The sequence below is a fragment of the Lathamus discolor genome, chromosome Z, assembly GCF_037157495.1.
Source record: "Lathamus discolor isolate bLatDis1 chromosome Z, bLatDis1.hap1, whole genome shotgun sequence".
Taxonomy (NCBI): Eukaryota; Metazoa; Chordata; class Aves; order Psittaciformes; family Psittacidae; genus Lathamus; species Lathamus discolor.
Window position 1 is genome coordinate 111,259,170 of NC_088909.1, and position 13,996 is coordinate 111,273,165.

The 13,996-nt window shown below is 41.9% G+C and overlaps 1 protein-coding gene across 1 annotated transcript in view; it reads left to right on the top strand.

Moving 5' to 3' along the window:
* Window positions 1-13,996, top strand: part of DCC (DCC netrin 1 receptor) — a 615,473-nt gene that overhangs the window by 281,198 nt on the left and 320,279 nt on the right. The window contains exon 3 of the mRNA XM_065661552.1: window positions 4,849-5,133. Coding sequence (XP_065517624.1) covers window positions 4,849-5,133 — 285 coding nt within the window. The remainder of the gene's footprint in view (window positions 1-4,848; window positions 5,134-13,996) is intronic.

A 13,996-nucleotide genomic window follows, 5' to 3' on the forward strand; every position in this document is an offset into this window, starting at 1 on the left:
TGTCTTCTGGCCTCACCTGCTCTTGAGCCTGTGTGCAGGTTTCCGCCAGGGTGACAGGCAATCATAGGAGCACAGACTGCTTTGAGTTGGGAAGGAGCTTCAAGCTCATCCAGTTCCAACCCCCTGCCACGGGCAGGGGCACCTTCCACCAGACCGGGCTGCTCCAAGCCCCTGTGTCCAACCTGGCCTTGAGCACTGCCAGGGATGGGGCAGCCACAGCTTCTCTGGGCACCCTGTGCCAGCGCCTCAGCTCCCTCACAGGGAAGAGCTTCTGCCTAAGAGTTCAGCTCAGTCTCCCCTCGGGCAGGTTCAAGCCATTCCCCTTAGCCTGTCCCTACAGGCCCTTGTCCCAAGCCCCATTCCAGGTTCCCTGCAGCCCCTTTAGGCACTGGAGCTGCTCTCAGGTCTCCCCTTAAGAAGCCTTCTCTTCCCCAGGCTGAAATAGCCCAGCTCTCTCAGCCTGGCACCTTCCTCTCCTTCACTTCACACCGAGGTGCCCTTTGTGGTAAATTGGTTTAACTTCCATCTATATAAAACTTAACTGCCCAAATTTAATATATAAAAAATGCAAAGGCATAAAATATCTTATTAATATTAATTTTATTGCAATATTAAAATCCTTCTCTTTTAATCCTTTTCATTAGGCTAGCAGACAGTACTAGGAGTGGCTGCCTAGTGCCATGCTGCAGGTATTCCCTGGCTGGCCATATTGCTGAATGCATACTGGTAACTTGATTTCCTTCCGTGATTAGCATCTTTTAAATCAGAAATCTGGCTGTCCAGCTTTTAACCAGTTTTATCTGCTCCAAAACAAATGGCATCCAGTCCCATAAGGTGGGGTTTGCAACAAGAAGTGGAAGAGTTTATTTAGCTCCTGTTTCTATGGAAGAACCTGTACTTGGATTATTGGTTGAAGACTGTAGGTCTTGTTCTGTCAATTCTGATGTGCGCTACTCAGTGCAAACCTTTTAAGAATTATAAACTGGAGCTAGAAAATGAAGGAAAAAATATAGAGTAATTAAAGTATAGCACCTTTTTGGAAAACAGCCTGTAGAAGAGAGAATTAGACAGCAGTTTCTAAAATATTTACATTTCCAGATTCACTCACCCGTGCTCTCTCTTTCCTATTTTTGAAAGCAAGCAGAAGGAAATCACTCTTTTTCATTACCTTGGTTTCTTGCCCTTCAGCTATTACGTGAATTGAAAGTGGAAAAAAAGGTCTTGTCTTGATGTTAAGTAACCTTGCAGACTTTAATTTGAAACAAACAAAGCATTTAAAGCAGTTCTTCTCTGGGGGATTGTACTGAGTGCTACTAAATTGCTGAATATTTAATACCTAAACATGTTCTAGACCCTGAGGTCTGTCCCCCAAATGATAAGACTTTTTATTAAGTGAACTTTAATTGCTTAATAATTGGGTCTTCTGTAAGGAGAGATGGGAATGCTGATAGAATCTGCCAACCAGACTGCGTGCTAAGTCTGAGTTGGGTACCGCTTTCAATTAAGTTTTCTGAGTAGGTCTGGGTATATCACAGGGAGGTGCATCTGCAACCCTTTGGTTACAGAGCGAAGCATCACCAGGGATCTGCAATGTTTAATTCCAGGGTCTGTCATGGAAAGTGACTTTCTCAGAATGTATTTGCTGGTCTGCTCCCTTGAGCCAGCTCCCGACAACCCAAACATCTGTGTAGCATCAAAAAATGCCTTTAAAATAAATCAGCGTAAGCCAGGAGAGCTTTAAAGATCCAGTGGTAGTTTTAAGATCTCATATTTTATGGTACTGCAGGGAGATGAATGAGTTCTGAACATAACCAGGGAAAAAAAGAAGGTTAGTATATTTTCATTTGGACACTGTAAACAAAAAATGTTTTTTTTTCAGCATCTTGATCTGTTATGCATATATTTGGTTATGTTTTTTTAAACTTAAAAAGAGTTCAATTCTCTGCAGAACTGCCTTTTTTGCAGGTACAGGGCAAAGCATGAGCTGGCTGAGTGCAGGTATGGTACTGGCTTGGAAAAAGATGTCCCTCTCTGGCAGTTGTTTTAGTCCTAGTGTTTTACAGTAACTTGTTAGATGTAGCCATCTTTCCTCCTGGAAAAATCCGCAGCTATCAACAGCTTTCCATCACTGTTCACACTGCGTTTGTCTTCAATTTTTTATTTTTTTTTAATTTTTTTTTAATTTTAATTAAGGTGTTGAATGCTTGTTTTTCCATCTTGCACCAGCTTTGCTGGGGGTGAACAGCTGTTAATAGTACATCTGTAGCAATTGCTTGGCAGGAAAGTAGCATCCCTGCTGTAACGGGGACGTGTACAAGGGTGCAGAGTGTGACAGGGCTTGCGTGGATGGCACTGGGGACAACTGCATATTCTTCTCTCCCTTTGTTCTTAGGGACAACTTGTGAGGATGGCAACTGGGAAATATTGCCTCTACAACACTAGATTAAACTAAGCTCATTTTCACACGTGGAAATGCCATTAGGAAGCCTTTACTGAGCCAGTTCCAGTATAGTTACTGAATCTTCCTGCCTCAGCTTATGGCAATCCAGGCTTTGAGACCTCATCCGTGCAGAAGCTCTGTGAGACAGGAGTAAAATGTTTGTGAAGAATGGATGTAAGAGAAGGGGGCTAAAATCACAACAGAAAAGGAGTGTTTGAAGTGGGCAATGAACAAGGGGCTCCCACCCTAACGCTTTTTCCAGCACTTGATCATTCCCCAGGACACTGATTCACTGCATATTTGTGTGACATTTTAGTGCCTAGAAAGTTGAGGTCATTAATCTTTCCTTCAGCTTCTTAAAAACCTCTAGTGCCACCTCCTTTTTGAAATGCCCAACCCTGGAAGAGTTCATGGCCAGGTTGGATGTGTCACTGAAAGTCGGCAGAATAAAATTCCTTAATTCCAATGTAGCATTAAGAAGCAGGCATTATTTATTACAGCAGTGGATGCACGGGGGATAGCTCCGCTTAATGTGCATGCTAACTCTTACAAGTTTCTTGCTTATAAGCATTTATCTCATACATATACATTATCATTCCCAGAAATCTTATACGTACTATAGATTCTTCCTAGAACATAGGTTATCACCCACTATGCACAGTTTATTTTGAGTGAGGGTCCCGTGGTCCTTTGGACCCCTGGTTCTCATATCTTTGTTGACCTTCAGTTGAACTTCTTTTGTTATATTCCTTTTATGGTCTTAGGTTGGCCTCTCTTCTGACTTTGTGAGGAGTGGTTCCCAGTTCACTGAGCTGGAAAGGTACTTTGTGAAGAATGGTTCCTAGATCAGTGAGCTGCATAGGTAAAGAATGTTCTTTACCTTTTGTCTTGTTCCTTGTTGACATATGTATGGTTTTGTTTAGCTAAAATTTAACTTGGTTTGTCTCAGCTAGTAAAATGAGCCCTCTTCTATCAGACGGAGCTTGGATCAACATGATCTAGGTGGCAGGAGGTAGGAACTGGATGAGCTTTAGGGTCTCTTTCAAGACAGACTACTCTGTGAAAGCCTTCACTGAATACTGGCTGACATAATCAAAAAGATACTTCTTTCCTATGTACTCTTTGGTGGCTTTTAGTGTCATCTTTCAACGTTTTCACTCTGTCGGGCATTTGGTGTGTGTTTGCGCATGCTTCTGAGTGACTGTATTTACTGCTGTGCCTTCAGATAGTCCCTGAAGGAAGGCAAGTGTGCCCAGGTGTTCTTGGAGGGTCATCTCTAGAGATTGGCCAGGACAGAGCAGGTCCACAAGACATGTCCACGCCATCTGTAGCACGTCGCTGATCTAGTCGCTTCTTGTCCTTCTCGTATATGGCTAGAAAGAGAGCTGGTGGTTTCTTTCGCTCTTCTTCATCATAGAATCCCAGACTGGTTGTGGTTGGAAGGGAGCATCAAGCTCATCCAGTTCCAACCAGCTCCCACGGGCAGGGACCCCTTCCACTGGAGCAGCTTGCTCCAAGCCCCTGTGTCCAACCTGGCCTTGAGCACTGCCAGGGATGGGGCAACCACAGCTTCTCTGGGCACCCTGTGCCAGCGCCTCAGCACCCTCACAGGGAAGAGCTTCTGCCTAAGAGCTCATCTCAGTCTCCCCTCGGGCAGGTTCAAGCCATTCCCCTTGTCCTTTTTAGAAGTTTATCTGGTTACTTACAAAGCAGTGATGCTTCCAGATAAAAGTTCATTTTTCACTTGCATTTTGAATATGTCAGACTTGTTGGGTTTTTCTTCTCTACCATGTGAAGGATGTGGTCCTCATGATTTTTGCACTGAGAAAGGGGCACCTGGGAGTTGTGCAGTTAAAGCCCCAGCTCTCTTCTCCTGCTCTCCTGAGTCAAAAATGCTTCATGGAAAACCAGACACTGGCCATTCCCTGATTTAAGTGTTTTGATTACGTCACCTGAGCAACTTATTTATCAGAGGGTTTTGGAGTATTTTTCTTTTCATTTGAAAGGAATGAGAAATACAGCAAGATGCAACTAACATTTTCCTTACCTCATATAGTTTTACATGTGCTTCCCTTTGAATGCCAGCCTGTTCTGAGCAGTTTGGATTGCATGATAGTGTATCTGTACTTTGTTAAAGTTGTTCCTAAGTGGGTTCAGGTACAATTTATTACTCTTTATGTTGGTAACACATCTTTTCTTTGCTGTTGATGAGTGTCACTTACAAAGGAAAGTGTTAGTCACCCTGCCATTATAGCAATCTCCAAGTGATTTTCTGAATGTCATGTAAATTTTTTAGTATTTTTACTCAGGATTGTTAACAAATTCCAAATCAGCATGGAAACAGCAGGTAACTGCAGTTTTCAGCAGCTATATAATTGCTTTTTTTTCCCCTTTGCCTGTGTTTGCAGGACCACTGAGGTTTCTTTCCCAGACAGAATCTGTCACGGCATTTGTAGGAGACACGATTCTGCTGAAGTGTGAAGTCATCGGGGAGCCCATGCCCGTGGTGCACTGGCAGCGAAACCAGGAGGACTTGTTCCCGAACTCAGCCGACAGCCGGGTGGCTGTCCTGCCCTCCGGAGCTTTACAGATCAGCAGGGTCCAGCATGGGGACAGTGGGATCTACAGGTGCCTGGCAAAAAACCCAGCCAGCTCGAGAACTGGAAACGATGCAGAAGTCAGGATTTTGGCAGGTAAGAACTGAACAATTCAACACTGCCTGTTTCTCTTGTCTGGTTGTGTCCTTTGGTTCCCTGAAAGAGCAGTCACTCGCCCTGAGGAAGCTAGGCTGATGTATATCACTTTCCTTCCAGTTACTTCTACAGGCTTCAAAAAATTCTGTTGGAGCAAGTCCAGAGGAGGCCTACGAGGATAATAAGGGGACTAGAGAGCCTCCTATACAAAGACAGGCTGAAAACATTGGGGCTGTTCAGCCTGGAGAAGAGAAGCTGCGTGGAGACCTCAGAGCAGCATCCACTATCTGAAGTGGGCTACAAAGATGCTGGAGAGGGATGTGGGTGATATGGTCCAGAGTGAGGCATCCCTACCCTTGGCAGGTGGCTGGAACTAGATGAACTTAAGGTCCTTTCCAACCCTAACTGTTCTATGATTCTATGTTTCCTTTTCACATAGAAGAGCTTGGAGATCTTTAGAAGCAGTTGGGTGCAAAGGTGAGGAGTGGGCTGTAGAACGTATTCGTGCTGCCTAGCTTCAAGTACCAAATTTAGTTATGTATGAAGCTGGTCTGTATAAGTGGTTAATGGAGAGAGAGAAGTACTTTCCATCTCGGAATACGGTAATTATTGTCCCAGAGAACTCTCTGGAAGAGTTTCTCTCACTCCATTGATTAGAAGACAATCTGTTGGGACTAGCTGGCTAGCTGCTGAATTTACCTAATCAAAGTTAGGTTGCTTGCACACTTCAGTGCCTGCTGTGATCATCTGAGCTGCCCAGAGCACAGCTTGAGATCTGACACAGTTTAGCTGTGGCAGATAATGTACCTAAATTCACAGCCAACTTGCATCTTGTTCTCCCTCTTGGTAAACTCATCAGCTGAAGAGATGGTTACCAGTCATCACAGCATAGGATCAAGAACAGAGCACCAGAATAGTGGTTTGAAGAAGGTGTTGCTGCAAAGTCTCCTTCCCTTCTAGTTCTACATGCTAACTTGTGACCACTAATTTTATTGGACAGAGAGGTTGTGGGTTTAGAATTTTTTATATATGCATTTTTTAGATGAATGCTTTTAGTTTGCCACTGAGAGGTAACTAAGCAAGATTCTCAGATTTCTGAGATGATCTACCAGTGCTGTAGGAATAGGGAAGGCCAGGATCAGCGTCGGGGAAGTGTCAATGTACTAACACAAGTGATCCTCATTTCTAAGATTTATAGCTCTGGGATTTATTGCAGTGGAATTTGGGGAAATACAGGCTTTTGTTGGGGATTTGATGCCAAAACCAGAACCTACCCCTCAGTCTCTAAACCTACAACCATGTCCTCACTTACTGCTACAGTAGCAAAAATTGATCTTCTAGGAGTTGCAAAGCAAAATGCTAGCCAAAATAGCTAGCAACAAGGGAAAACCACATCACCTGGAGTTCTCTGTGGGCTTTTCCCAATGTTTTTTGGGACCAGGGCTTTCACCTGATCTCTGTAGTGTGGACCTGCTCCCCATCCATTTGCTTGTCTAATAGGCTGCCCAGGGTGGTTGCTCTTGGGGCTTCCAGGCTCACCAGGAGCCTTAGAGCCTTGTGCCATTTAGTATGCATTGGGCAGCACTGAGACATTCCTATCTCTGTGGTTATTAATAGCAATGAGATGTATGAGGGAAAAAAATATTCTTTCATATTTCTTGATTAAAATTAAGAAAAGCACAAAACTTTGTATTTTAGGCAGACCTAGAAGCTTTCTTTCAGCCTCCTCAGCTCCTCAGGGTATTGTTAATTTGCCATGCATATACATTTCTGATCATTTGCGGATGGATTGATGTTTCTTCCTTATCCCAATTTCGGTCATTAACATCCTGGTTAAATGGCCTCTCTCAGGCTGTCTATAGGAGAGAGAGGAACTAATTTATCTCTTCCTGGCATCTTAAAATTTTATACCAGGGAAACACTGGAGCAAATAATGAGGAAAATATAAAACAAGGAACTAGTGGAGTCTGTCAGACTTTGGCTTAGGGCGAGCAGCACAAGGTCTCATTTCAGGATAATGTGAGCAGACAGGAGCTCTTAAAGCAAATGAGTGCTGCTCCTGAAACAAAAATTCCGATCTTATTGAGCCTCTTGGGAATCTTGCTCTCATGTGCACGCTTTGATGGTTCAGAACTATCCGATACTTTGCTGATGATTCTGCCTTTCCTATTTTTGCTTGTTGGTAGAAATATGTCTTCCGTTGCAGCTCTCCTATGCCATAATTAGTGGAGGCAGAATACTCTTGTTGGCCTTATTCCCCTGGTTAGTAAGGAGAAAAAAAAGAAAAAGCCTTAAATCCTATTCAGAGGAATAGGCAACAAAACAAAACAAACAAAAAAAAAAAGTAAATTTAGGTAGTATATTATAATTCTGTATTTTTAAAATGCTACTTCTTCCACAGACAGTGGTTGTGATTTGTTTGAACACAAAGCATATCTGTCAGAATCTGTGGTAAAACTGACCACAATCCTGGCAAATGGTTTCTGATGTTCTCTACAGCTTCCAAAGGTAATACAAGAAAAAAGAATGAGGGATAAACATCTTTTGTCATTTAATTTGTTTAGTCAAAGAGCCTGTGGCTGAAATATTTGATCTGACATCATGGTGGGTCTGGAGTTCTCTGTATCTCCTCTTGATAGAAAAATCGATCATCCAACATGAATACAGGTTAGGAAAACAAAGTATTTGGATAAAGGAATTACCACTTTCCTGGATAAAAAAGTGAAATTCAGCCTAACAGACTGAAGTTTGTAGTTTAACTTGACATGTTAAGGAAGGAATAGTTGAACCTCCAACCCCTATAGCAAAGAGAAGTTGTTTGTAGGCACTTAATGTTTTGGAAAGGTGGGTCAGGGCACTAGGCATGAACTTTATCTTTGATAACTAAAAGAGACTGTAAAAGTGACTATTTGCAAGTATGTTTCCTTTGTGTAGTTTGATTCTGCCTGGGGAGGCTCTGATAGGGCTGATCAATAAACGCATTTTACAAACAACTCCAGCCTCACTAAATCCTCCATTGGAAACCATACACATGTGGGAGTACACAGGCAGTATGAGAGGAGATTTTGAAGAACATTTATTAAAAAAGCCCCAGCGAACCTGAGCAAAAATCTTGAGGAGTTTTCAACGTGTCAGGTTTCATCTATTACTTTTAATTGTAAGAGTGGCTATTGCAGCTTTTTGCAGAAAGCTCGTTCCAAATGAATATTTTTCAGCTTTCTAATTGAAGTGCTGTTGTTTTCTCTGGGGTCCAGAAACTTAATCCTGGGCAAAAAAGTGTAAAAAAAAAATACAGCAAATACTGAAAACATGAGAAAATAGATATTCATATAATTACATGTACTCACCTAATTAATTTAGGGGAAATAATGCTACTGTAGCAAAAAAAAATATATATATATATATATATGTATAACCAGTACTAAGGAATTAATTTATAGATACAGAATTCAATGCTCTGTAAATTAATGAGTAAGTTTCTTTGGGAGTTCTATACACTTCAGAAATACAGAGGAATTTTAAAAGCAAAAATTGAATAGTTTGATGCCTGAAGGCTATCAATTCTCTATTTATAAATAATAATCTTGCATTTATCATTAGCTGTTCAGGTAATCTTCCACTGTACTCTTGTCTATTATGGAGGCTCCTTCTAGTCTTCAAGTTTGTCTGCTGAGCTGCAGTGCAAGATGACTGTAACAATATCATGTAATTCCTTCATATTTAATGCAAGCAGATCTCGGTTGCTGCTGTGGGATTCAGCTCCTTCCTCATGGTTGCACTTCTGAAAAGAGAAGAGCAACAGCAGCAAAAAGGACCAAATTGAAATGGATCTCATGAGAAGAAACCAGGAGCGAGAGGTTGATGGTCATGTTTAAGGAACTACATGCAACAGAAGTTGCCCCATGAGCTCAGGCTTGCTTTGATGCTTAAGCAACTCCACTTTTTAAGATAAAAGCAGTTGTGATGTTGGATTTATTTAAATGTAACATCGTGGTGCTGACAGAGTTTGGCAGTTATCACTGTCTTAGCCTGATAGACAAGCTGTGGCTGCCCCATCTGTGGCAGTATTCAAGGCCAGGCTGGACAGGGCTTGGAGCAAGCTACTCTAGTGGAAGGTGTCACTGCCCATGGAAGGGGGATGGAGCTGGGTGAGCTTTAATGTCCCTTCCAACACAAACCAGTCTGTGATATGCCGTTCTGAATAGTCGTGTTAGTACAGGAAACATCTTATCTGAGGACATCCGATATATGTCTGTATGGGAAATGACACAGCTGGAATATAATGAATGATGCTGTTTGGTCTGAGTCTGTTGTTTAATATGAGTTTTACAGTTAAACTTAGTCCTGAGGAGGATCTGGCTAAGTGGAAACACAAATCTCTTCAAACCTCAGCCATCAGTTTTTCACACCACACACTTGTATCTGGTGCAGAGATAACTTACAAGAATTCTTCTCACCTTTTATACCCTGGGAGGATCCCAGTGTGGGTGTACATTCTGTTTCGGCCAATAGTTATCCAAGGCGGATTTTTAACTATTCTTAACCTCAACAGATAGTGTTTATGAGTGTTCATTCTTGGATGAAAAACAGATTTCCAGCAGATGTGGCTAATTTAAAATAAATACTGAACTTGCGATTTTTCTGTTTTAATTTTTAAATCTAACCAGTTTCACATTTATATTCTCCAGTGCCTATTTTTTGCAGTGGTGTCTTGCCCTAATTCCAATCAGTACATACGGAAACCCGACCAAATAACCAGAATAAAATTACCAAAAAAAAAAAAACCAAAACACCAGCAAAACCAGTGTTACTTCTAGGTGCACAAGTTGCAGGTGTGATGCACAATGCCAAAGACGTTTACCTCCACAGACAGTTCCAGATTGTGGCATAAGCTGAACTCATTTGTACCACATGTATTTTGATGCTCTTTTACCAGCAAGGTGATGTACGCAAGTGTGCAAACATCTGTTCAGAGCTGAGGATGCTCTGCAAGGTGCTTCTCTTACATGAATACCAACCAAATATGAGCTAAGGGAGTGAATGTTGATAAATTAATAATAATTCAAAAAAGAATTACACTTTTTACTGTACATAGCCTGCCTTTTGGTAAACACTTGTTAAATTTTGTGCTTTATCAGGGAGAGCTTTATAGACTTGCTGCTAGTATGTTCTCTAAGCACTTGGCTGGGGGGAAGACTCTTTAACCTGAAACTTTTTTATAAACTGCATGAAAAACTAATTACTAGAAACCTGGAGCTACATTCTTGCGAACAAAAAAATGAAATTAAACACTTAAACCCAGCAACAGCCATTGGAACTTTATATTTTCTGTGCTGGATTTTCCATCCACAGCATTTAAATGAAGGATGGATTTTTAGTTGCTGCTGCTTCTCCTGCCTTTCCAACCAAGCAACAGATGGATCAACAGCCTTGTCCTGATCAGTGCACCAAGCACAGGCATCACTTGTGCCTCTGAACTGGTGGAATTCTTATTAAAGGCTTTATTTTTACCTCGTTAGAGGAGAACTATTTGGATGGGGCATGCCCTGTCACAGAACAAGCTGTGTTACTTAGCAATATTGTAATTACTCTGATTTTTCTTCTGTATTGGTCATCTTAGGATCAACTGGGGGTAAAAGTGCTTTCTTATTTAGTAAGTATATCCTCCTCTTACGTCATCTGTTAAAGTCAAGTTCAAAAAGGCTGCAGTGAGTGAGTATTCACACATTTACACGTGCTATTATCTTTCCATGTGTGTTCCTACAAGGTAAAATCCTAGTTACAAAATATCCACATAATAACTTCTAGTATCTGGGTTATCCTTGCTGCCGGCTGTCCAAACGAATAATACTGTTGGTATCACTTTATAAGCTAGCTATATTCTGACCTTTCACAAAAAAAAAAAAAAACCCAAAGGTTAAATTTAAAATTCTCATTAATAATCCTGGCGAATGAGCTATTTTGCCTCTCTCCCTTAGATAAATCTGATTAGTGTTTAAGTAATCTCTTACATAACACATGTAAATACCCATTTCCCATGTTACAGTTGTCTTCCCTAGTTGGACATGAAAAAGAGCAGGCGGGCAGAGATGTAGGTACAAGTCAGTTTGTCCTCTTAGAATGGAGCTGATGTCAGGATCAAAGTAACCACAAGGAGAATAACTCATATCCGCTGTAGAGCCATTTGCTCAGCAAATCTCTGGCTGGTTGCCAGATTAGTGTTTTTATTTATGAAAACTGCATTTATTTATTTATGCATAGGGGTTTCAGTGATTGCTTTAAATAGGGATTGGGTTTAGCACTTGTATTTGAAGCACAGATTGAGTTCAGAACAAGGGCATTAAGAATATGATGTAATTTATTTCTGAAAGTGTTTGAAAGTTAAGTTGTTATTGGAAGGTTCCTTGTATATGGTGGTCCTTATGGAACTGAGGTTGCTTGAGGAGGCTGACACTGGTGGCTAGCAGAGCATAGGCTGGATTGCAAATTTGGGTATAGAGGGAGAATGAGAAAGGTCACTTTAAATTTATTACCAGTCCTGCTCTTAAAATGCAGTTCACAAAGAATACCAAACAAAAGGGAATTCTGCAGTGTTGGAGCAGCCTTTGCATTCCTGCTTTGAGATTTGTTCCATGCTAGGTAGTGTAACTAGAGCTGTAATGTGGATTATTTCATACTACTAATAGTAACATACTAATAAGGTATTAATGACTATGACTATTACATATCCTACACATCAGAGATGATGGATGCAACTAAAAGTTGTAGCTAAGCTTGGTTTTTTACAAACTCTTTGTTTGTTTTGTTTTTTTTTTTTTTCTATTTGTTATTTTTAATTGCATGAAACACATTGCTTTCTTCTCTGGCCACAAACTCAATTTGCCAGGAAAACATACACATCTGTCTCATCACCACTGCCTTCTGTAAAATTATCTCTTAAATCAGAAGACAATTCCCCTGTGCATGAGTCAGATTAGCAGCCAGAGGGAATTTAAGTGGAATGAAGCAAATGGCTGTTGGGGAGTTACAAGTATATTTTGATATACAAAATAGAAAGTTAGTGTAACACATTGAAAGGAAAGGAAGGCATAATTGAACCCCCCCCAAAAAAAAAAATCTGGGTACAAAGAAATAAGAAAAATATAAAAATTTTAACAAGTAATCTGATAATAGTAATTATGAATTAAACTCCCTCTCCCCCCAGTTTGTCGAGACACAAAAGAATCACAGACATGAAAGATATCAAGAATTACTAAAGTTCAGTGTACAAATATTTTTCAGATGTAACTGAAACAACAATGCTATGTGTGGCTGAAAATGGCAGAACTTGTTTCAATAATTATAAAATTTTTAAAAAAAGCAAATACTGATTTTCTTTTAAAAGGTCCTTGTACATATGTCATTGAGTGCTTTTACATAAAAAAAAAATCTTAGAATAATAGAACCATAGAATAGTTAGGGCTGGAAAGGACCTTAAGATCATCTAGTTCCAACCTCCCTGCCACAGCCAGGGACACCTCACAGTAAACCATGTCGCCCAAGGCTCTGTACAACTTGGCCTTGAACACTGCCAGGGATGGAGCATTCACAGCTTCCTTGGGCAACCCATTCCAGTGCCTCACCACCCGCAGAGTGAAGAATTTCCTCCTTATATCCAATCTAAACTTCCCCTGTTTGAGTTTCAACCCATTACCCCTTGCCCTATCACTACAGTCCCTGACGAAGAGTCCCTCCCCAGCATCCCTATAGGCCCCCTTCAGGTACCGGAAGGCTGCTATGAGGTCTCCACGCAGCCTTCTCTTCTCCAGGCTGAACAGCCACAACTTCCTCAGCCTGTCTTCATACGGGAGGTGCTCCAGCCCCTGATCATCCTCGTGGCCTCCTCTGGACTTGTTCCAGCAGTTCCATGTCCTTTTTATGTTGAGGACACCAGAACTGCACACAATGCTCCAGGTGAGGTCTCACAAGAGCAGAGTAGAGGGGCAGGATCACCTCCTTCGCCCTGCTGGTCACGCTCCTTTTGATGCAGCCCAGGATATGCTTGGCTTTCTGAGCTGCGAGCACACACTGAAGCCAGCTCATGTTCATTTTCTCATCTACCAGCACCCCCAAGTCCTTCTCCTTGGGCTGCTCTGAATCTCTTCTCTGCCCAACCTGTAGCTGTGCCTAGGATTGCTCCGACCCAGATGTAGGACCTTGCACTTGTCATGGTTAAACTTCATAAGGTTGGCATCAGCCCACCTCACAAGCGTGTCGAGGTCTCTCCGAATGGCATCCCTTCCCTCCAGCGTATCAACCGAGCCACACAGCTCAGTATCATCGGCAAACTTGCTGAGGGCGCACTCAATCCCACTGTCCATGTCAGCGACGAAGATGTTAAACAAGACCGGTCCCAACACCCATCCCTGAGGGACACCACTCATTACTGGTCTCCAGCTGGACATTGAGCTGTTGACCACAACTCTTTGTGTGTGGCCATCCAGCCAGTTCTTTATCCACCAAGTGGTCCATCCATCAAACTGATGTCTCTCCAATTTAGAGACAAGGATGTTGTGTGGGACAGTGTTGAACGCTTTGCACAAGTCCAGGTAGATGACATCAGCTGCTCTACCCCTGTCCATCAGTTCCATAGCCCCATCACAGAAGGCCACCAAATTGGTCAGGCAGGATTTCCCCTTAGTGAAGCCGTGCTGGCTGTCACCAAGCACCTTGTTTTTCATGTGCCCTAGCATGCATTATAGGAGAACCTGCCCCAAGATTTTGCCAAGCACACAGGTGAGACTGACTGCTCTGTAGTTCCCTGGATCATCCATTTCCCCTTCTTGAAAATGGGGGTTATATTTCCCTTTTTCCAGTCGTTGGG